Raw genomic sequence first — 23,324 nt, 5'->3', positions numbered from 1 at the left:
CCGAGAAGCCCCATGCAGGCTACCCTCTCTCCTTCCCATACCCTCATTCGCCTCCCCCTCAAACGCCTTCAAACCTCCATAAAAACCTCATCTCGACAGAGCGCGTAATTTATTTCGACTCCGGGCTTAGCAAGCATCCACGGCCTCCGTAATTTCGACACATATTTTCGTTGGGGTTTTCTTCGAGGAATGGGTGGTAGGAGGAGAAGATAATTAGGCTCTGTTAGGCCCGTTGATAAGGTGTGTAGCGATGAAATGCGGTAGCTTCAAATGTGGTTCAGAGAGGTGCATTCGTGGAGTTGATCAAATTGTAGAATCTTGATTGTGCATAAATTGTAATGCCTTGACCTTCCTATATTTTAACGGGAGCAGATTATCGTCATTGATGTGCCTAAGAAGAATTCTCGTCCTCCTTGATTACGACCCTAGGTCAAGCAGTTTCCCCTTACGCTTCTTTCAAAAGATCCGGCTTTTTGCCGTCGCTGTTCATGGCCTGCGCCGTGCTCTTTTCGTGTGAGCAATCGCCGGCTCGTAGCCCGTGTATATGTTTAATACGGCGAATGGTGCTGCGCCGTGCTAGTGGGTAGTGGCGTAGCCAAGAATTTTGTTCGGGGGGAGGAGAGGGAGAGGAAACCAGGGGGGAAATTTTTGAAAAACAGGGTACTAAGTACCTACTTTTAAAGTAATTTTAACACTTTTCATTGCCGAAAAAACTTCATTTTTCAAGGAAATATTTTGTAAATTCGTGATTTTTCAATATTTGGTTCTCCTTTGTGATGAAAAGTAAGTGTGATGTTATATTTCGGGGGGGGGGGGGGGGAGGTGGTCCGAACCCCCACCTCCCCTTCTCTACGCCGCTGATGGTGGGGACCATGGCGAGGTTCCATGTGTTTGAAAACATATGAAGGCTCATGGTTAATTTAAGTCTCGGCGCACGGCAAAAATACGGAAAAACTTTGCTGAAAAATGAGGCACTTCGGGACTTCAGCTTACTACTGTTTCCAAAATCCAGAAGATGGTTTTCCATCGAGAACGGACGTGTTTTATGGGACAAGAGATTTAATATTCCATTTTTCCATTAAATGTTTTTTTAAATCTGCCAGTGAATGAAATGTGCAATAGAACAGGCAATCTTTGAAACCGATTCAACCTATTCTGAGACAACTATAGCATTATCACTAAAGCTACGTCGTTTTAAGTGCAATATTTTATGGTTAGTAATGGATTTTAATATTTGCACATCAAAATTCTATGCCAACCATTTTGGTTGTAGATAGATAACTTGGTTCTTGATTGCCGCAAAAATGTTATAAATGTGGCAGGTGGGCACAAAAAATGCGTGTGTAATCCTCGTGTCCGCCTTAGCCTCCAACTTCTGAAATAAGGTCCATAAATTCTTTCCGATATATAGTGAAGTTTTACTGGGGAATTATTTGGTTTAGGAATTCCTACATGGCAGCGATTTTTTTATCACGATAGCTGCGAGAATATTTTTTTGCATTATCTCGTCACTTTTTTCATAAAGACTCGTCCATGTTTTTCTAGTTATTGCTGATACCGAGTTGGTACCACCCCCGCATAATGAATAGGGAAATTACGAAGATGATTTACTGGTTTTTTATTAACTGATATGTAAAGGTCTTGGCCTAGTATGGTATTTTGAGGAGGCGACCGACAGCTGAGGTCATTTGCGCCATGAGAGGAAAGTAGGGAGGGAAGATGGAGAGAAACCCGGCGTTGGCTTTAGCCCGCTCTTAACGAAAGCCTCCAATGGGACTACGATTTAACGTCCCATCCGACGGGCGGAGGTCATGAGGACCCCTCCACAAATCAATCAAGCAGGGTAATCTCTGCCACCGCCGGAATTTGAACCCAGACCGATTGGGGGGGGGGGGGAGGGGTGGCCAGAACTTTAACACCTAACAACTAATCACCAACAACTCGACCAGATCGCGGAAGTTTTTCCTTTTAATGTAATAACGCCGACATAAAAGGAATATTTTCGGTCATGAATCTATCTCTGCAATTATATTAAATAATTTCTCGCCATTGTATGCAGATATCGTATTCATCTTTTATTGCAAGAGTTAATGTTGAAATAATCTTATATTTGATGCATATCTTCCGAAATATGCAATTTAAGTCACGTATAAATTTCTCAAATAATCTTTTATTAATAATATTGGAAACACTTAAAGGTGTATTTAAGCTTTTTTTTTTAAATAGAAGTCTAAGCCCATAATGAAAGTCTTAAACCATTTGTATATTCCTATGTATGGTCTCATTAAGGTGATTTTTTTTGGGGTGGTGTGTTGTTGGTTCTTTCACTTGTTGCACCTTTCCGTGCGCCTTAAATGTATGCAGTGGCGGATACATATGGGGGGGCCCCCCATGCGGGGCCGCGCTCATGGCCTAACATCCTGAACCTCAATTGTAACTTTTTTTATATCATAGTAATATGGCATTGCCATGTATAGGCGTATCATCAGTTTATATAAAACCCTCTTAAACTTTGCATGTGACTTAATTATTTGTCAAAGGCAGCTCAAGATATATTTTGCGTCCCCCCTTGAGTTTTTCCTGTATCCGCTACTGAATGTGAGCGAGGAGGATTGTTGATTGAACCCCATGGTATAACAATGGCCAAACCACAGAAGACCCCACTGTACATTGAACGCATGAAATGAAAGTGTGGAAAACCGTTTTTATGGTTAACATACGTAAATTTTCTGCGGATTTTGGAGGACGGATTATTTCTGACGTCCCATCCTACTTCTCCTCTGCCTGCCGCCGTTTTTAGAACGTCTTTTGATATAAGTCTGGCTCATGTATTTTTGTTGGGGGAACGAGAGAAATACATGTTTATTTGTATCGATAAAATATGAATGTCCATAGAATTTCATATCTAAAGTTTTATGGACATCATTCGACTACGGAAAAAATTTCGGCCGATTGTGAGACGGAGTATTTGTGAAAAGCTATTTAATTCATTTTTAGTGTTGAAATCATACCCATATTAATGGCTCTTATCTATTTAGCTTGTATTCATTGTTTTAAACGAAGGTAGTGTAAAAATGAGCCAAAAGTCCTCTGTAAATTTAGGCAAAAACTTGAAAAATACATCGCGCGCTGTAAACGTAATATTTTTCTCAAAACAATGATATGATGCATAATTAGAGGCTATTATATTTCCGCAAAAAACTTTGGTGTTGGTCTGACACCCAATTGGGCTATTTTTTATTCATTCGAGATGCGAATGACCCATATATTGTCACCTTACCCAACTACCATGAAAATCGTCATGCTTGAGCAATTCACTTGTGAATTTTAAGTATCGATATTGGTCATCGTTTTTTGATAAATCGCAGGGAATTTAGTTATGTCTTTCCATGCATTGAGTGATAAAGGAGAATAGATTTGACATTGGTTTAAAAAATGTCAGCATTGAAAGTTACAAAAACGGCAACCAACAAGCTACTAGTTTTCATAAATGAATTACCTACGCAGAATGTCATCTTAAATTGGCCACAAACAATAACAAATGAAGAGCTTATGAAGCGAGAAAATGAAAATCCTAGTGGTGGGGTCATCAAGAAGAGAAAAATTGCTTGGATAGGTCACACTCTGGGAAACCAAACAACCGTATCTGTCATCAAGCTTAGACTGGAACTACCATGGAAAGGGAAGAAGAGGGAGACCAAAGATAAATTTTAGGAGCTCCCCCGTAAAATAAATCAAGAAAAAAGGCAAAATCTGGGGAGAAATAAAGCAGATGGCCTAGAATCGTGAAGATCCTTTGTTGCGGCCATACGTCCCCTAAGGGAATAAAGGAATTCAGTGAATGTTGTTATGTTGTAAGTTTGTAACAAATTCAAAACATCAGTTATGGCGGTATCTATCGCCTGCTCATTGCGTCACTCCTATAATTTCACTTTAATAGATATTATTGTCCTTTCTGCGGCTTGCGTATCGGTTCCTTTTTGCTTTTGTAATTTTTATCATATTATCTCAGGATTCCCCTTTTATCTTGGATTTGAGATGGAAATTTTGACTTTGCGGTGGTATCAGGTGTTTTTTTTTTTCCTTTTCTGCGTCTTTTCTTTTTTTGGTTCTCTTTATTCATTTGAGGGAAAAAATTATGGTCGCTTTTCCAATTTTTATCAAGTTCGCCGAGGAAAAAAATGACGAATCTCCGTTGCCTTGAGGAACGGTATTAAGTGGCAATTAAAAGATAATGTTATCGCCAAGCATCAACTCAACCTCTTGGAGCATCTTTTTTCCGTAAATAGTGTGCCATTATTTGATTCATAACGACCCGATATCAGTGTAATTTAATCAATTTTCCGAAATTACTTTAACATCAGGCAAATTGTCGCCCAAATTCAATTTTGAATATATTATGCATCAAATGAAATTGGATATTTGCATGGCAAGTTTGTTTTAAAAGTTTGAGAGAATGTGTATCTCTTTCGAAAAATAGTGATCAAGTATTCGGAGTGACGTCACTAAAACCGAAGTCCGGACATGTGTGTTCTCATTCGTTTATTTTAAGGAATTTGTGCTGACGTTTAAATTTGGAGTAGTCGTTTGAAAGATAGGAAGAATCTGGGTTTCCACCTTTGGAAATTTTCGCCGACAACCAGGCTTGCAGCCAGAAATTTTCTTCGGGGTGCTTGGGAGACATGCGGGTTGTGTTTACTAATATTTTATTGTCTACTCGTTGTCATTAGAAAACCATAAATTTCATTAGGTTGGCTCTATATTTCCTTTTCATGATGTTGATACTTAAAGTCATAATTTTTATTGGTAGACATTGACAGAAATTTAACTGTACTGAAAGATGGGGTCAGTGGGCAGCTCCCACTGGGTTGCGGTCTGCCCATTTCATGTAGCGCGGGTGGTTGGTCGCTGGGAGGAAAAAAATTCTGAGGGGGGCTGAAGCCCCCCTGACTACGTACCTTCATACGACAATGTTTTTCATGTCAATAAGAGTCTTTTGGTTTTGTGCAGTTTTCAGCATGAATCCATTGTTATTTGAGTAGCATCAAGCACTATTTATAGTTTCAAGTCTCTCATCGCCGCTGTATAAAGATATAATAAATTAATTATTTTCTTGGATCGTATCGATTTTATTAAATGTTCATGATAATACGGAATGTTATGAGGTCATTCTCAGTGAGGCTAATTAAAGTTCTACCTTCCAATCACTTATTAAAATTCAGTTATACTCCTACAAAGCGTGGATATGACAGAGTTATTTCTCAAGCATTTAGATTTATAATCATTTCTTCAGTACTGCACCCTTATAAATGAATTAATGGCATATTCGTATTGTATTTGTGAGCTGCTATCCTCTTCCGCTGGGACGGTGGGTTGACGCTATTCCTTGACCTATCATGAAGTAACGAGCCTTCGTCATCAAATGGAAATTTTGTCAGCTCACGGTCTCGTATCACTCGAGCTGTTTACGCTATCATAAAACATTGCGAACATGTGTGCTTGAGGGAATCAAAGATGCTATAAATCCGTTCGAATTTATCGTTGGGCTGGACGTGATTAATTAGCTCCACCAATGTAGAGGGGAAATCAAGTCGCCTTGGAAATGGCCTTTTACGTCACATGTTTACTCTTCCGAATTATTCTTCCGGAATCCAGAAATCATTCGGTGAAGTGAGTATCGATATCAGTGAGTTTAGAATTGTCTGTAAGGATTTTGTACTTATTTTCTCTTATTCGGCTTCTATTAGCATGCTGCATGCCTATCATTTCGTAGTAGTTCGAGCCCCCCATTATACCTGAAAGGTATATGGTTTTCAAGGTCTTTACCGAGGGAAGTTTAATGGGGCCACATCGCGAACATGGAAACGAATGGAATCACACGAGAAGCAAATTTGAAAACGTAGAAACGAGTGGAGCCATCATCGTCTGACCGCCGCGGGTATAGCGGTATGTGATATAGATATCCCCGAAGTTTCTAAGTTTCCACCGCATGTTGCTAGCCTTTGACACTGGTGTTCCAACATGTCTCATTGGCGCATCTGACCGGAAGAAACCTGTGTAAAAGCATACTCATGCTCCTCTCCTAATAAGAAGATTACGCCATATCGTGACTGTGGGCGTAAATAGGCATGGAAACTTTGGCCTACTTTTGCATGTATCTGTTGTCAGTGTTGTTTGCAGCTATTTGGCACGGCATTACTCCCTGGATGGTGGATACCTACTGCAAATAGGTGTATTCCTGATTTTGCTACTCACGCACGTAGGCTAACATGCCGAATAAATTGACATGCAATTTTCTCATGGCGCAACTGGCGATTAAAATATTAAAAACACCACTTGTTTAACCACTGCTTTAAGTGAGGGAATTTCATTATTAATCGCAAACGTTAGTTCAGAAAAAAAGCTATACGTAGAGTTTACCGACTTCAAGTTTCCGCGAATGCTTAAAAACCTAATCAGATGGGTAGTTCATGGACGAATTTGTAGTATTGGTGTTTATGTAGACATCGAAATAGTGTTGCCGCAATACTCGATTTGACACAGTCGGCGAGTTTCGAATTTCTGGATCAGGATTACTCGTGAGGGTGCATCGGTCAAATGTGATAACATTGCTTTAGCATTTAATAACCCTAATTAAACCAATTATAACCCAATGTTGCTTCTAAGTAACATCAAAAATGCAAACATTTTCAATTGTATTCAGGAAAGATATTAACTGCGTGTTATTCTGTGCAATGAAGTTTAATTGCGAAAATTGTAGCCACAACAAATATTATGAATGAGCAGAAAATTTTCGCATTTTTAAAATGAGAAATCTTGAAATTTAATTCTCTCTGAAGCAGCTACGGGTTAGAAAGGGTTAATCACACGAATAAATCGGTTTACAATTCGCCTCAGCCAATGGGGTTATGAACTAAAATTTGTATAGCAAAGTAATCGTGTTAGCTTATGGTAAAGGAAGTATTAAAAACTTAAAAATTCAGCGTATAAAATTAAGCATTTAGTCACTTTATTACATCAACTTGATGAAAATCTGTAGAAAATCTTCAGTGCCAACAAACGCATTTTCTTTGGGCAGAAGACTGATGACGTCACTTGTCATATCTCGGCTTGCTGCTGAAGCCACTGCACACAACCCATGTATTGTCGGCGAATGCTGTCACACAGTTGATTTTTACTGAGTTCACGCGAGATATATTTTTTCAGAATGAATCACAAAGATTTTGTTAAAAGCGATTCCAATAATGTATCTACATTGAAAATTTTTACCCTTCACAACTTTTAAGAGACGATAGATGCCACATTGACGAGGTTAGAGGAGTGAAAACGAAATGGTCTTAATGAACTAAATTAAGATTGGATAATGATATTCATATTGCTTTAATCATGGTTTTCTCACTGTGATATTATGATATGCATATTGTTAAGCGTATTTATTGATTATGTTGCGGAGGTAGCGGCCTTTGACAATACAGCAGACTCCCGATTATCCAGCTGCGGTATATCCGTGCACAATTTTCACAATAGCTCAATATTTTCCGCGATCTTTATAAAAAAATAAAATTGGACGAAAATTCATCGGAATTACTGCATTAATTCTTGGATGAACCGGGCTTATTATTTCCGTTAGCATTCCCTTCGTAAAACGGAAGCGATCGCGCGCTAGCTGCATTCACGGAGCACCGTGTGCCTATTTTCAAGCCTCGCAGCGCGCGACCGCGCTCCGTGATTACGGACACACGTCCCGCAGCAGATGCATCCCGGGCAACCTATGCGAGAGGCGACTACGTGACGTAGTGCCTGTGTAGTTTCCGACGTCGAGCTGTGGTTTTGAAGCATTTGTGCAAACCACTTTCTGTATCCGTGATCACGAAGCCACGGATGTGTGGTTTTCGTAACCAGGCCTTACATGGAGCATAAATAATATGAGTACAACCATGTTTTCTCCGCTATAAAGATCGCGAACTGGCGAAGAAAGCTCTCAATGAGTCCGGGAAGCACTCTAAAATAACAGAATAACTGTATAAATGATAATATATTGTTTGTTTTACGTAAATTATGAACATTACAAGACGTATAGGTAAAAATTTGGGTTATCCGTGTTTTTCGATTATTCGTGCTTCTCTCCCACGTCATTAGCCCGGGTAATCGGGAGTGTGCTGTATTTACTTAACAAGAACCAAGTCATAACAGTCTAACACTATTGTGATTATAAATCTTCTGAGAAATATTACAGATCATATCCATATGTATATCTGTAGAGATATCTTGCTTGATAAAGCAATGCATATAAAAGTTGAAGTAATCAGAGCAAAAAAAAGAATTATAAAAAAATAGTATTTTTATGATTTACATGCCACTTGCAAGATTTTTAGCATGCATAAATATGTTGAAACAACATAGTTTTACTCTATTCAAGAACATTCTAATGATGTAAATATGGGCCATTATTCTTTGAAGTGCTTTGTGGAGGTGTTGTTAGTGGGAAACCAGCACAGTTGGCCCCTTTGTACAAACTGTAGATTGAAAAACCAGAATGGAAGAAAATTTCATGGTGGTGATACCAGTATCAAATTATGAAGCGGATATAAGTTGATAATTTGTATTACTGAAATTCGCAGGCCTGGAATATGGTACATGATAATATAGAAGTGGTTTCCTAACTGTTGATTGCCATGGCATAAAAAGTAATCAGTCAAATAACTATGGAAAATGGGAGGGGGCATCTTAAGCTCGGGGCCCTTGGCGATCGCCGACCAGCCGACCTGGCCAGACTGCCCATTTGTATGCACACAACTCATTTTAAGCGATATGTGCCAGGTTTATTGAGTAGAGTTAGAAAACCTTCATCCATGTTGATTACTTATATGATCACTCCATCTCTTAGGTTTCCAACCAGTTTTTAAAAATCATTATTGTTGAAATGAAACACACAAAATGTAGATTTTTGAATTCCCACATTTATACAATAATTAGATGTACAGGGAACAATTTATGTTAAAACTCATAATGAGTCACAAGGACATAAATTCTTTCAAACTTGATGAAAATTAACCCTTCCACATTAAGCGGTATATAATAATAACAACAACAATGACATGGATAATATTTGCATTGGAACCAGTCTTCCTCAATGACAATACACAGAAAATACAGTTGAATGATAACAAATATGAAATGTTTTCAAAAGATGAATATCTATAGTGGTGCTGGTTTCACATCAGTCTAATAATAAAAATAGCTCATTGCCTAATGATGCTTTTCATGACCAATGTATTTCACAAATTTCAAATACCAAACAATAAAGGCAACACCATATGGCATGTTTCCCAGAAACAAATAAAAGAAATAATTTTCAGTAGCCCAATTCTAAAAAGAAGACCTGCAAATGCTTTATAGTTAGAAGACAAACAACAATCACCACTTTTAACAATTACAAAACTAGTCAAGTGATGCTGCAATGAAAGACAAATGGTTTTTGTGTGTCTACATTAAAGTTTCCTTCACCGGTACATTTTCGATATATTACCCCACAATATTTAGTACCATGTATAAAATCACAATATATTAAATCACAAAGAGCTCTCTAGATGATTGGAAAATTTTTGCCTATTCCTTTGTTAAATTTTCTTGTTCACACGGGTGATAAATTTACTAAGGAGATAAAAGCTCTTAAACTGACCCATTTCCCCATCTATAATCACTGACAAGAGCATTGACATACGTAGTAACATCTGAATGGGTCACCCCAAGGAGGTTGAAATATGAGTGTAAAATACCTATGTCCAAGAATTTTGCAAAATGAACATATAAAAGGGCATTTGAAAGCCTTCTGAGCCTTGAAATTTCCCAGGTGATTGCATGTTCTGAGTCAAAGTTTTGACTAATACTGCTAATGTTTTAATTGGTGAGAATGTGAAGAAAGGTTGCCATCTTCAAAAACCCCTCCATGGAACACCTTAAGAAATGGACTATTTTCAGTATGCTTCCATTGAACTTCTCGCAAACTTACAAAAAAATTAATGGGAAGCCAATTGCTACTAAAAAGGTTTCTCATGTAGAAATACCCATATTCAGTAGTTAACCTATCAACACATGTTATCATAATAACATGGTAGAAGTGTAGTCAATTAAGGTGTCATTGCAGCATCATTATTATTATTTGCAATGCATAAATTCACTCATTCACACAAAACAGCCTATGTTCTTGAATAGCCCATTCAAAAACTATCTACACGAGTAATTTATCTGCATCACACCATACCTTAACAGAGAAAATTAATTACAGCAATGGACTGTGTTAAATGACCGCATCACTTAGAAAGAAAGACAAATTATTTTGAGTTCTTTTTTGAATCGTGGAAGTATATAAAAAAAATAACAATTTGATTTATAGGAATCGGCAATAATCATAAAAACATTAAAAAATAAGTACATGGCCAAATCATTATACTAGTCAGCAAACATTGAGTATCTAGGTACACCATTACAATACAACATACCAATAGTAATGAGTGCCAAACAATGAATCAGTGCTATACAGTTCCGAAAAATCATACAAAATACTCATACTACTCTGAATTGTTCAGGATATAAAAATAAAGCATGTGAATAATAATGACTTCCACAACTCAGCACATTAATAACAAAGTTGCTAAAGTGAATACAACTTGCAAATTTAGTGTCCCTTCACATCAGGCCACATTTCTGAGCAGTGACATTAATAGCCGAGGCTTGTTATAATTAACCATCCCACTGGATATTCCTTGGCCTCCTGATCTGCAACATCACACTAAGCACCTTAGTGAGGTGGTGCAGCACCCTTGGAAGTGCCAGCAAGTGGCCTTATGTGAAAGGGTCATTAATCTAAGATTGCATAAAATCAAAAATTATTTCTTAAAGCTCACACTTCCAAAATTATTTGCATAAATATGTACAAAAGCGAGACCTTCACACCATTGAATAATTACTAATATCTAAAAGCAAAGAATAATGTTCTATCTCTACACTCATTTAACAATAATTTAATTATTCCTAATCACACTTATTATTTGGCAATACAATTTTGCCTTGCAAAAATGTAAAAAAATATACATCTTTTTTTTTAACACTTTGGCCACTGGCCATAATGGGCTGGTATTTTGTTAAACCAGTTATGTCACAAAATAAATCCCTGTATGCTGACTTGTATTTTACACCAAGAACACTTTTTAACACAGAAATTACATTTATCTTATATCGGATCAATTGAACAACAAGTCATATCTACTTTTGAAGGGGATAAAGCAACATTAAACAGAAAGACGTGCTATTGGGATGATTTTAGGGAATTGGGAGGAGAAATTTGGGTGAGTGAGCTTGTGCATAATCATGACATGAAACTTTTTCCATAAACTGTAGCCTATCAAAAAGTTTCCCATGAACTTGTCGAGCACCATAGTTAACAAGCTACTGAATAGCCACACAGCTTGATGATTCTTCACCAAAAGGTGCATGCTTCAGAATTCAGGTGAAACAACTCATGTATGCAAAACCTTATTAAGTAACATTTTGCATTGCAGCCACCTGTTAGGAGGTCACTCACGGCAATTTAACTCACAAGGATCATCCCATGAACAGCTCTTTCAAAACAGTATTAATTCCAGTTTATAACTCATCTTTACTTTCCATGGCTGCTTTCTTTATAAAATTCACAAATGCTCTTGCTGACCTATCACCATTATAATTTAGAGCAAATTTTGATCTTTTGAAGAGTTGAAAAACAGGAAATGATTCCAACTGCTGTTGAGAGCAAAGAGAATTTTCCTGTTGGCAGTTAACAGTTGCAACTGCTATGCCAGCAACACCACTAGCTGCCAACTCTTGAGAAGCATCCTTTATCTCGGATAACAACTCCTGACAGTTTGTGCAACCTAAAATAAATAGAAAGAATAAATTATATCAAATAACTGGAGCAATTTAAAACACTAACATATTGGACTCTGTGATTAAGTTGAAGGGGCCAATGATTTTTTGTGATGGTTTTCTAGTCTCAATTAATGATGTGGAATGGCTACAACTTCTTCAAAAGGAAGCAATGGGTGGGTTATAATGAACAGATTCCACTGCATTCATTAAATCAGTGTAATGATAGAATACGAGGATGGGGTGGCTTTGTTTAAACCCATCCTAAGTCTAAAATTTGATTCAGAATCATTATCAAAATAATTTGTCGGAGTTTCCAACGGAAAAATATTTTTAGGAGATAATTTACATTACATACTTTAAATAGGATGATGCTGTTGAATCAATCACTGGAGAGATAACTTGACATGTTATTTTTGGCAGTTTTCGTAATAACTTAGTGTAAATCTTAGCTTTTGAAAATAAAGCATTGAAAATAAAATTGATTGAAAACCAGAATCGAGAACCAGGGACCAAGAACAAATGCTAGGAATCTAAAATGATTAGAAATGATAAAAAAGTGCAATCCAAACATCCTAATTATAAATAAAAATAAAAACATAATGCGATGTAAAGCAAACTGATGAGAATGAAGTTAATAAGCAGTCAAATTAAATCACTTCTAAAAAATAAAAATTCCAGTCAAAAGTGCATTGAAAATATAGTACATATTTATTTAAATCTTATAAAATATGAAACCTATGTAATACAAGCAGATAATCTTACCAGGCTTGTAGAACATTACAAAAACCACATGGTTTGAGCTCAATGTTGACTGAAATGAGCCTTTTGTCAACTCCAGAGGACCACTCTTCAATGGTTGTTGCTGAACAGCTGGCTCAGCATTACTAGAAGACAGCATGCGACGCTCATCAATAAATCTGATGAAGTCCTTCGCCTAGAAAACAGAGAATTAAATCATTTCAGAAGTGGTGGGGTTCAATTCTGCTAATCACGCTGGAGGTTGTGGATCAACTCCCACCTGGGTAGTTTTTCCCTGACATAATACGGTTGTTTTTAATTGCATATTGTTCATCATTTCTAAAACTTTCAAAGCCTTCTACTTATCATATTTACTCGTGTAAGCTGCGCATCCCCATTTTTGGGCCAGCTCGTGAGGAAAAAAAACTTCCTAATGCTTTTTGAGTACGGTCTAACACAGGAACTTGTGATTCGTTGCTAAATCGATAAATTTACATTTCCATGATTAACCTTTTCCCTACTAAAGACATGAATATGCATCTGGACGTTTCTTGACCCGGGAGACGAAAGCCATATATTTTTGTTGGAGATTTTCCTATGCAAGTGAACGAGTACCGAATATATATAAGTTTTCTAGCTCTCCCCATTTTATGACGGTAGCGGGTGTGCGATGTCTTTGTTTCGGGACCCAACACTGCAGGGCTTAGGCCGTACCCTCAAAATCCGGGAGCAGGTACCCGGAAACCCTCATCTTATATTACCCCTCTTAGGTGCAAGGGACCGCAGTCAGACAATTGTTTATCCAGTCATTTTGCGAAATAAATATTTGTTCCTTTCTCAACAAGTATAAACTAACAATTGAATTGTCTTTTGAGCAGCGTTTACAATTTTTAAATGAAATTCTACGATAAATATTAACTTATATCTCGATTTCAGTATAAACATCAACATGGAAATTGTTGCTGCATTAAATGCGTTAATATTGACGGCAGAGCTTCGTTCAAAATTTGACAATTCTCAGAATAAAACGAGGAATTCAATTCGAAGTCTGCAATTTACGTTCAAGCAACAATTATCCATATAGCTAATTCATATATGCAAAGCATGATTGACCGCGAACCAATGCTGCTGGTAGGGTTGTAAACTCTGAAAGGTGGGAGCCCAACTACCCTTGGAGTCCGAGATAATACGGAGTCCACACAAGGAAGGGTCGAAAAAGGTTGGTGCTGAGAGTGTGTGATTATTCACGACACCCTTCTTCACGAATGTCCTGCAAAAATTCTCTGTACGGAGGGGACAGAAGAATCTCTCGGAGCTCAGTACAGCAGTCACACAAGGCGAGAACTTCACCGTCTCGAAAGGGTTAATAAGGTTAGAAATACCTGTGCAGTTTTCCCAGTCTCAATGCTAAACTCTGGAGAAATAAACGATAAGAATTTGAAAACATTTGGAAAATGGAATGCAGCTTACATTAAAATTTTGAGGATTTGTATAAGCCGCTCACCAATTTTTTCACTGGCGTTTCCGGATAAAAGGTGCGCGGCTACTATGGGTAAATATGGTAAGTACTATTATAAGAGAAGGTGAGGCTAATGTAAATAAATCTTTGGGACGTATATCATTACTTTGGTAAGAATTACATTGTAAGAATTCTATTAAATATAGCTGAAACTCACAATTGAAACATTTCCCCTTAAAAAAATGAGCATTTGATGTCACAAATGCCTGTGGTCCAGACAGAATAGTTGTTGTACAATAACTATAAAAGATACCCATTTCCTAATAGATAAAGTTTCACCTTCATCGATAAAAAATATGTTATTTAAATTTTTTCTTAAATTTTAGCTGTGAAATTAAAGTGAGATAAATGTGCCTTTTATTTTTTTATATTCAATACTCATTGAAACATTTAAGTACTCATAATGAATAAGTAACATTCATTATAGAATTAAGAGAAAATCCAATTCCCATTCAGAAATTGTGATTCTGCAGGATAAGAGTAAATATTTTGGAATATCAAATAAACAAACTCCGTTATGTAAATTAACACAGCAGACAAAGCATAGAATTATATATAACCTACGAGCATCCAAGCCAGTGATTTGAGCAAATCAGGCGGTTGTGTTCTTCACAAAAAATATTTTATTTCTAGAGGATGTCGAGAGAATGCTTTTTCAGACATAAAAAGCAGCAAATTTTCCCCCATAGGACTTTATGTTTCACCACCAGAAAAGATAAATTTATCTCTTTTTGAAACAATTAATTGACATCACATTTTGGCCTCATGCGCAACTAAGTGCTAACCCATCAACCTCATTTTTTATGACATCCAATTTTATCCATATGGACCATTTTTAAAAGGTTATAGTAAAATATCTAGGGAAAACAAATAAAAATGAGCCACACCTCATTCTAAAGAGTGAATCTTGATCTTCCAACACATTAGCACAAACTGACTAATATTAACAAAAAGAGTGTACCTTTGGAAGACAGGATAATGTAAAACCTTTAGATACACCAAAATTTTAGAAGTTAAACTTACCGTACGATCACCAGAATAAGGCAAGGGTTCTTCCTTGTTGTAATAGTGAAAGTGCTTGATTGTAGGATATCCAGAGACATTCACTGTATTGCAAAGAGCAGTATAAACTGTACAGTCAACAGCAGCAAATTCCACCTTTGAATCATCCTTAAAATGTTCAGCAGCTGCCTTAAACTCTGGCTTGGCTTTCTTGCAATGACCACACCCTTTAAAACAAAAAAAGAAGCAAAATAAGGTGAAAAAGACTGAAAACTTCATCGGGAAAAATAAGTTTTAGAACAGAATCCAAAAGATAGACACAGGATACAGTTTTCTGTTTTTAATTACCATATTTACTCGTGCAAGCCACACCCTCGTGTATCCTACGCACCCCCATTTTTGGGCTGGCTCGTGAGGAAAACACTTCTTAGTGCTTTGTTGGGTGCAGTCTTATATAGGAACTCATGATTTATTGGTGAATCGATAAATTTAAGTTACGATACCATGATTATTAAAGTTAAATAATGTCAGAAATGTACTTCCTGCGAAAGTTCCCATGAGGATGTTCATGATGACAGCAGTTATGATATGAAAATGTGGAGGGTTCATGTAAGCCTCACAACCCCCTTTTTTTCACCGGCATATCCGGAAAAAAGGTGTGCAGCTTCTACAAGTAAAAATGGTAATACTAGGGAAAATCTATCCATTTGCTTTAACAAGTATAGCTCTTGCTAAAGATCGTATCGCTGCTCAGTGAGCAAGCCTAAGGGTTTCGGCAATGGAACTCTCAAGATGCTCGTGAATGGGAGGGGAAGGTTGTTTCGTGTGGAGCATTAATCACAAACCCTTCATAATTGCTACCAACACTCCCGCTATGAGCAAGGGGTGACTCACCACTACCTGCCTTCTAGCTCTGTTGTATGGCACACAGCCTGAAATTCTTCCTCAGTTTTAAGGTTAGGTCTTGGCATGGATGATTTCCTCACTTATCTACCTGCCTCGTACGTGCATGCTTTATGCCTCAGTCTTGGGTGCTTTGATGTGTCTTTGGGTCCATTTGTATTTAGTTCACAACAATCATTAAGGAATTTCAACTTTTTTCTTAAGTAGTTTGGTACCCCTGCCATTTCCTCACACTCTACCTCACTTTCTTCTTCTCCAGTCGTGCAGCGAGGGGGAGTTTTGGGGGATAAACCCCCCTACCCCAGAGCTCAGAGAAATTTTTTTTTATAAAAATATTTTAATGTGACCAATTTTGTAATTTACATCAGGGGGGCAGATGACTCACTAACAAAAAATTAAACTATCCACACAGCCATAAAACTCACTATTATGAACCATTTATCTTAAAAATTTTCTCGGGGAGGGCCCCCGCATCCCCGCTTACCCCAGCGGGTATTCCAGCCCCCCCCCCCTTCCAGACCCTTCAGAATTAGTTGCACCTAAAATCCGCCCTTACTTGATTCCAAGCTGTGGCCCTGTTCCCCTCCAACCTTTCCATTAACTCCCTTTCACCACTACCTACACACCCTCGGGTGAAGGGCTGCATCAGGTTCTCAGGGGTGATGACATCCCACTCAGGGGAAATTCAGTTATTACATTAGCTGCATGTAATAATGGCACTAAATGTTTTAGCAGGAAAATAAAGAAAATGAAACATGAGCAAGCAAGGATTTTGTTCCTTAAATTCATGCAGACTCTTGTGAAATATTTTCCTTTTTTGTTCCCCCCCACAACTTTTAACTCTCATTGTGCTATTAGTTTGCTAAGGGTACACTCAGGGATTTTGACATATATGAAAACTTACATGGGGCATAAAACATAACAAGCACGTGCTTCTTCTTTCTTAGGAACTGTTTGAAAGTTTCGTCTTTAAGATGAAAAACATTGTTTCCATCACCAACAGGCTCATCACTCCATGGGGCTTCAGGTGGTGGGGGAGGAGGTGGTTCCTTTGGGTTGCGCATGAACTCGATGATGGCATCAGAGGTACGGATATTGCCAGCATCAAATGCCAATTCTCCATCTTTAAAGTATTTCACAGTAGGATATCCCCTAACGTCATGTGATCGCCCGAGTTCGGTATGCTTCGTGGCATCCACAGCAGCTAATATGCCTGGTATCTAGAACAAACGGAGAGAATAGATGAAAATCCAACATGATAACTTCTAACTATAATAATTTAAGGACATGCAGAAGATACTATAGCTTTCACAAAAACATTGCTAAGGTCCAATATTTATTTTAGACATCTATTTATTTAAGCATCTCCAATATTTATTTAAGATAAGCCATGCCATTTAATTTCATCTTAAACTTGGAGTCATTTATGTCAAATTCATTCATGAAAGTAACAATGTTTATGCTTTCACTACATAAAGGGACTGTTTAAAATGAAGATTCAAGGAATTTTGTGAAACAGAGTAAGCCTTACCCCTTTATCTTTCATCACAGATGCTGCTTTTTCATATTCTGGCTTCATCTTTTTACAATGTCCACACCACGGTGCATAAAACATTACTAGCACAGATGCATGTTCCTATTGAAAATTAACAGCAATAATCAAAGAAAAGAAAAATAATGTAAAAATATTAATGTTTAAATAATAAATGCCACAATATCTACAAAACCTTATCTAATTGGCAAAATACATGTACTTTTAAGCATTCAATTAATGCAAAATTTCTTACTTTAAGTGTACTGTGAAAGTTGCTCTCCCCTAAATGCACCACATCACTCTCTGTTTCTGACCATTCAACATCTTTCTGCTTCACCGGTGGCTCCTTGGGATTCTTCATGAATTTGACAATCGCATCTTTTTTATTGTCACCTTCATAGTTATATTTAAGCTTCCCGTTTCTGAAAAAAATTAGGGACGTATACTAAATAGAAGTGATATAAAGAAGCATCTATTTAGTATCAAAATTAAAAACTTATGGGCTGTGCACCCCATAAAAATCCAGGAATGCGGACTGTAAGGTGGATGCAAAGGAAAATACAGGGCAACTCTAACTCTCATAAGATGATTTTAATATTTTTACATTAGTGATCACCAGCTTATCCAACTAGTAGTTCATTTCAAATATTACTCCATAAAATAGTGTTGTTTACACATCTCAAAATTGGCAGATTCACTTACAAGTCACTATAAATGAAGCTAACATTTAAGATGAAATGATGAAAGCTGAGAAAATCTTATTTCAAACTACAAGGAACCAACTTTTGAGTAAGATGGTAGCCAGAAAACTTTTTGAGCTTATCGAATGGGCTCATTTGGATGGGGAGTGCTTTGGTGGATAGGGGTAAGGGGGATGAGATACCCTTAGAGGTAGTGCATGTAAGACTGATAACTCCTAGGTGCTCTGGGAGTTTTTGAACTCCTTAACCCTCCCTCTCCCCCTAAATGCCAAGTTTTAAGGCCTCGTTAAACGGCACATTAGGGGTGCAGTCCAGGGAATGTTATAAAAGCTCCAGAGTACTCCCAAGCAGTTCGTTAATTGCTCCTGGGTGCGTATGAGTGCCACGACTTCAGTAATGATGTCATGTGTAATATCATTGTGCTTGTTCCTGTCACGCTTCTAATGCTTCAATAAAATCTAGGCTCGGCTAAAGGTGTAATGAAGGCATACTGATGCACAACATTCAAAATTTGACAAATGTGATGAAAGTGTACAGTGCAAAGTATTCTATTTTTAAAATGCTTTCAAAATTTTATCCCTTATTATAACTTACTTGGAATACCTAATTAAGAATTACTTTTCCAGCATAGTTTCCTTGATACTAAGTATGAAGTTACGCACAATCAAAATAAACTAGTTCTTTTTGGTTTTGGTAGGCTTCCATTTTTTAAATGAACATTTGTTTTCTTAACTTGCAATTCCAATCAAACTCATTGAATAATTTTTGTGCTCTTGGATGCAATTGTCAGCACAGAAACAATTACATAAAATGTAACGTTCAAAATGGTTAGAAATCCTGATTCTTGTATTTATTGGGTCACTGAAATAACCCAGAAAATAACTTATTTTAAGCTTATGAAAAATAAAATCAAAATCCAATTGCCAATCACCTCAATCCTCTACATGTAATTGACCAAAAAATAGCAAGGCCAGAACTAATTGTTACATTCAGATATGGAAGTCACAAAAACAGTTTTCCACACACTTGTGAAGGTGGAAACCAGCTATGGAAGGCCTCGAAGGAGATGTGTAAAATGAAAGATTAAGAATGTAAAAAAGACGACTAGATCAAAATGAAGGTATTATCAGTGCATACAAAACTAAATATTGCAGGCAGAAAATATATGCTCGCACTGCAACGGAAAATAAACACATTATAGGAATTAGAGCCGCATTGCAGTGAGGTGCCCAACAATATCCATTATAAACTCATCTCCATTCATTTACTAATAAATAGAACCAACAACATTAAGCCTCTTATTTCATTTTAATTCAGCACTCATCTCACTGTATACAAGCTGCCATGAAATCTCACTGCAAACACTCCAAAAACTGGTTCAAAAGCATATGGTTTACTTGCTGCTTACAATTTCGTTAACAACTGCTCATCAATGGGGGATGAGGATGTGAGATGTCACTTATCAGCATAGGAATCATGCCTTTGGCACGTTCTAAATTTTTCTGGATTTGAGAGAGCATTGCATCTTCAATGAAGAAGATAATATTTTATGGAGTATATACTCTCTTTCAGTGCTAGACCCTTTTATACATGTCCAATAAATATCTATGAATAAATAAATAGTGAACAAAACTCCATTCAAATTAACTATGGTTTTTTTCGTGAAAATGGAGTCAGGTTTAAAATTTAATTACAACCTCAGCAAGTAATATTCAATTTAATCTTAGAATTCTAGAGCAGTTTTTTTTGTGTACGATAGACATCACTTCTTGCACAAAACGTCAAGAATGAATTCATTAAAGATATAAGTGAGAACACTTACTCAAAATAGAGCAGAGTGGGGAAGCCAGTGATGTTGTACTGCTGCCGTAGCACTGCATTTTCCGGGCGATTGACATCAATAGCTGCTAAAATTGAGTGCCCTTTTAGATCTTTAGCTGCGGCAACATACTCTGGTTTAAGCTGTTTACAGAACCCACACCAAGGTGCATAAAACATTACCATAGTAGGCTTGCTCTCTTTCTTCAGATACTTAGCCAGAGCCTAAAATCAAATTCAATCACATAAAATTATGAAGCACACTAAATAAATCCGAACGATACAAACTCTCTCGACATATTGGAATCGACAAAATACATGAAAATTACAGTGACGTCAGATGCAAAAATTGAGCCAGTCCTCTATACATTGGATAATATTTTAAACACCCAAGTCCACCACCTCTGTGCTTTCGGATATCTGACTTGAGCTAGCATTTTATGTGAATTATGATAAGCACTAATACTAATGATATAAGAACTATAACACATCATTTGGCAAATAAACTAATATAAACTCACCTCTGCATCCTGAAAGTGAACAACGTCGGTTACGCTCTCCTCCTCCCAAGGGATGTCACCTGTTGGATCACGCATGAAATTCGTCATTGATTGCACTGTTTCTCGTCGGTCATAGTCCTTGTGAAAATCTCCGTCCTTGTAATGCTTTAATACGAAAGTCTGTGGCTTAACTTTGTAATTTTTGCATATTTTTTTGCCATCCCTGCAATGAAGTTCAAGTTAAAAATGAAACGTGGTAAATTAGAAAATAACTTCTAAGCAAGAAACTTACGTTCGTCACGAAAGAGTAACTTACCCTGAGCAATCAACGATGATCATCGTTCCTTGCCCTTTGATTGTTTCCCCTACTTCTCTGAATATCTTTAGAATTTGGGAGTTCTGCTTCATCGAGTTCACGAAGCAGACTAGGACGTTGTTCTTCGTTCTCAAAATTTTCTTAAATTCCTTCATATCTGAGATTTCTTCTGTAGCTTGCTTATGCGTGTATGTTTTATTTTGGACTGTGTTGGCCGGAGGTAACGCCGCCTGAAATAATATAAAGGTACGTTCTCATAGACAAATATTTCGGTGAAAACACCTGTTTGTAAACATAACACACCAACGTTTTAATAGTGCGTATTTAAAATGAATTTCTCATTAATGAACTATTAAATACCAAAAAATAAACGGTCAGCGTAAAACAAAGAACTATCCTAAGAAGCATTTTGCAGATTTCACACTATCTTCTTCTCATTAACCGGCTTATCTTTTACACGTCTTTAAATTTAGTTGTATCGGAACGTGAAGATAGCGCACGCATCGCAATCGCAACTATCGATATCAGTGCGCACGGTCGACGCTGTCGTGCTATCGTGTTGTCGATAGGAACAATGAACAGAATGGAACGTTATTTGAAATATTTGAAATCATGGCCCTTCCTAACTCTGAGTTTGAAATCGTGGAAGTCAACTTTCCCACTATTAATCAAGGACCTAGTACAATAGACAAGTAAAAGATGCTGAAATCGAGACATTTTGGTAGTGAATGCAGTCTAAATTATTTTACGGCTGTTTATTTATTGCTGTGAGGTTCCTGCTGCGGTTATTTAATTTTTTATTGTGTTTATTTTTTTATTTAATTTAATTCTGTTGTTTTAATTTTTTAATGTCATTATGCTATTCGAATTCACCGAATAAAACCCCATTGAGAAAAGCTGAGTTGATTGATTGGCCAAAAAACCTAACATTTGCAAACATGAGAGACACACCGGTGATTGACGCTTCCAACGTGCGATTTTTTTCCGCCCCTCCTCGGGAGTTGAGTTTTTCTCAAAATATAATCTTATCTTTAAGTTTTCCGTGATGAACGGTTTGAAAATAAGATTTTTGAAATCGATGAAGGACCAAATTTTAAGTAAAAATTGTAACATGACGTTTTTTCGATAAGTTAAATACATTTTTTAGTGCTTCACGATTGACAATATAGAATTTGTGTGGAAAAAAACGTTTTCGTTATCGAACGGTTATTCACGAATGACTAAGAATGAGGAATAACTATCACAGAAAGTTAACAAAGAAAATGTTGCTAAATAAAAATCAAAGAGAGACGTTTTTTTCGGAATGATCTAAGAGAATACTTGACGAGATATGGTTGGTGATAGGGAACTTTTATATGGTGAATACTCGGAGTTATGTAATCGACGCCATAAAACGGTAAAGTAGGACTGATTTCCTGGCAAAAGGGCACCTATATTTTCATAGGGCTCGATACCTTTCAAATGAGCACCGATAAAAGTCCATTAAAAGAATATTGAAGGAGTTATGAAAAATGTTTTATCGGTCCAAAAAATACATGTTTTTTTCAATCATAAAGGAGATACGAGTGAACCCGGAGGACATTCTCGTCAGTTTTGACTTCACGTCACTTTTCGCGAATATACCTGGAGAAGAGGCGGTCCAACTAATAGAAGAAAAGTGCGACAAGAGCATCGCTACTCTGACATCAATTTGCCTGCACAGCACTTTCTTCCGATGGCGAAACAATTTTTACGAACAAGTTTCAGGGGCGGTGATGGGATCTCCCATCTCTCCAGTAGTGGCGAATATTATATGGAACACTTGGAAACAGTGGAAATCAAAAATGCAGCGCATAAACCCAAAATTTGGCTACGGTGCATAGACGACACTTTCATCATTTGGACGCATGGTCGACAGAAGTTAGAAGAATTTTTTTAATATTTAAATACCCTTTACAGCAATACTAAATTCACTATGGAGATAGAAGAATCGGGAAAACTGCCATTTCTCGACTTCTTGGTGAAGAAGAATGACAACGGAAGCCTAGGCCACGCCGTGTATAGAAAACCGACATCAACAAATCGGTATCTCCACGCCAGTTCTCATAACCACCCTGCTCAATTAAACGCTGTGATGACCTCTCTAATGGAACGTTCGATCCGGCTGAGTGACCCGAAGAATCTATCTTCAGAAATTATTAAGCTGAAATCCATCCTACGTCTTAATGGTTCCGACAACGGAGCTATATCCCGTAATTTTAAAAAGATTATCAACAAGGACAACAGGAACAATTCCCAAGACGCAGAAGACATCATTAACCAAAAGAAAGCCTTTCTCCCCTACGTGAAAGGAACGACGGATAAGATCGGTAACATCCTCCGGAAATTTGACATTAAAGCCATTTTT

The 23,324-nt window shown here is 37.2% G+C and overlaps 1 protein-coding gene across 1 annotated transcript; it reads right to left on the bottom strand.

The window, feature by feature from the left end:
- Positions 1 to 8,940: 8,940 nt before the first annotated feature.
- LOC124159141 (protein disulfide-isomerase A5) lies at positions 8,941 to 21,445 on the bottom strand. Its single transcript, XM_046534726.1, has 10 exons — positions 21,299 to 21,445; positions 20,939 to 21,168; positions 20,644 to 20,845; positions 20,127 to 20,347; positions 17,857 to 18,025; positions 17,601 to 17,705; positions 16,974 to 17,289; positions 15,188 to 15,393; positions 12,670 to 12,841; positions 8,941 to 11,912 (listed from the first exon to the last, which is right to left on the bottom strand). The coding sequence occupies exons 1-10, from the start codon at positions 21,344 to 21,346 to the stop codon at positions 11,647 to 11,649; spliced, it is 1,935 nt and encodes a 644-aa protein (XP_046390682.1). The 5' UTR covers positions 21,347 to 21,445; the 3' UTR covers positions 8,941 to 11,646.
- Positions 21,446 to 23,324: the final 1,879 nt, after the last annotated feature.

The sequence above is a fragment of the Ischnura elegans genome, chromosome 1 (assembly GCF_921293095.1).
Source record: "Ischnura elegans chromosome 1, ioIscEleg1.1, whole genome shotgun sequence".
In the NCBI taxonomy this organism is placed as follows: Eukaryota; Metazoa; Arthropoda; class Insecta; order Odonata; family Coenagrionidae; genus Ischnura; species Ischnura elegans.
Note: the sequence above shows the minus strand (reverse complement) of the source record. Positions and strands in the feature narration are given on the sequence as shown.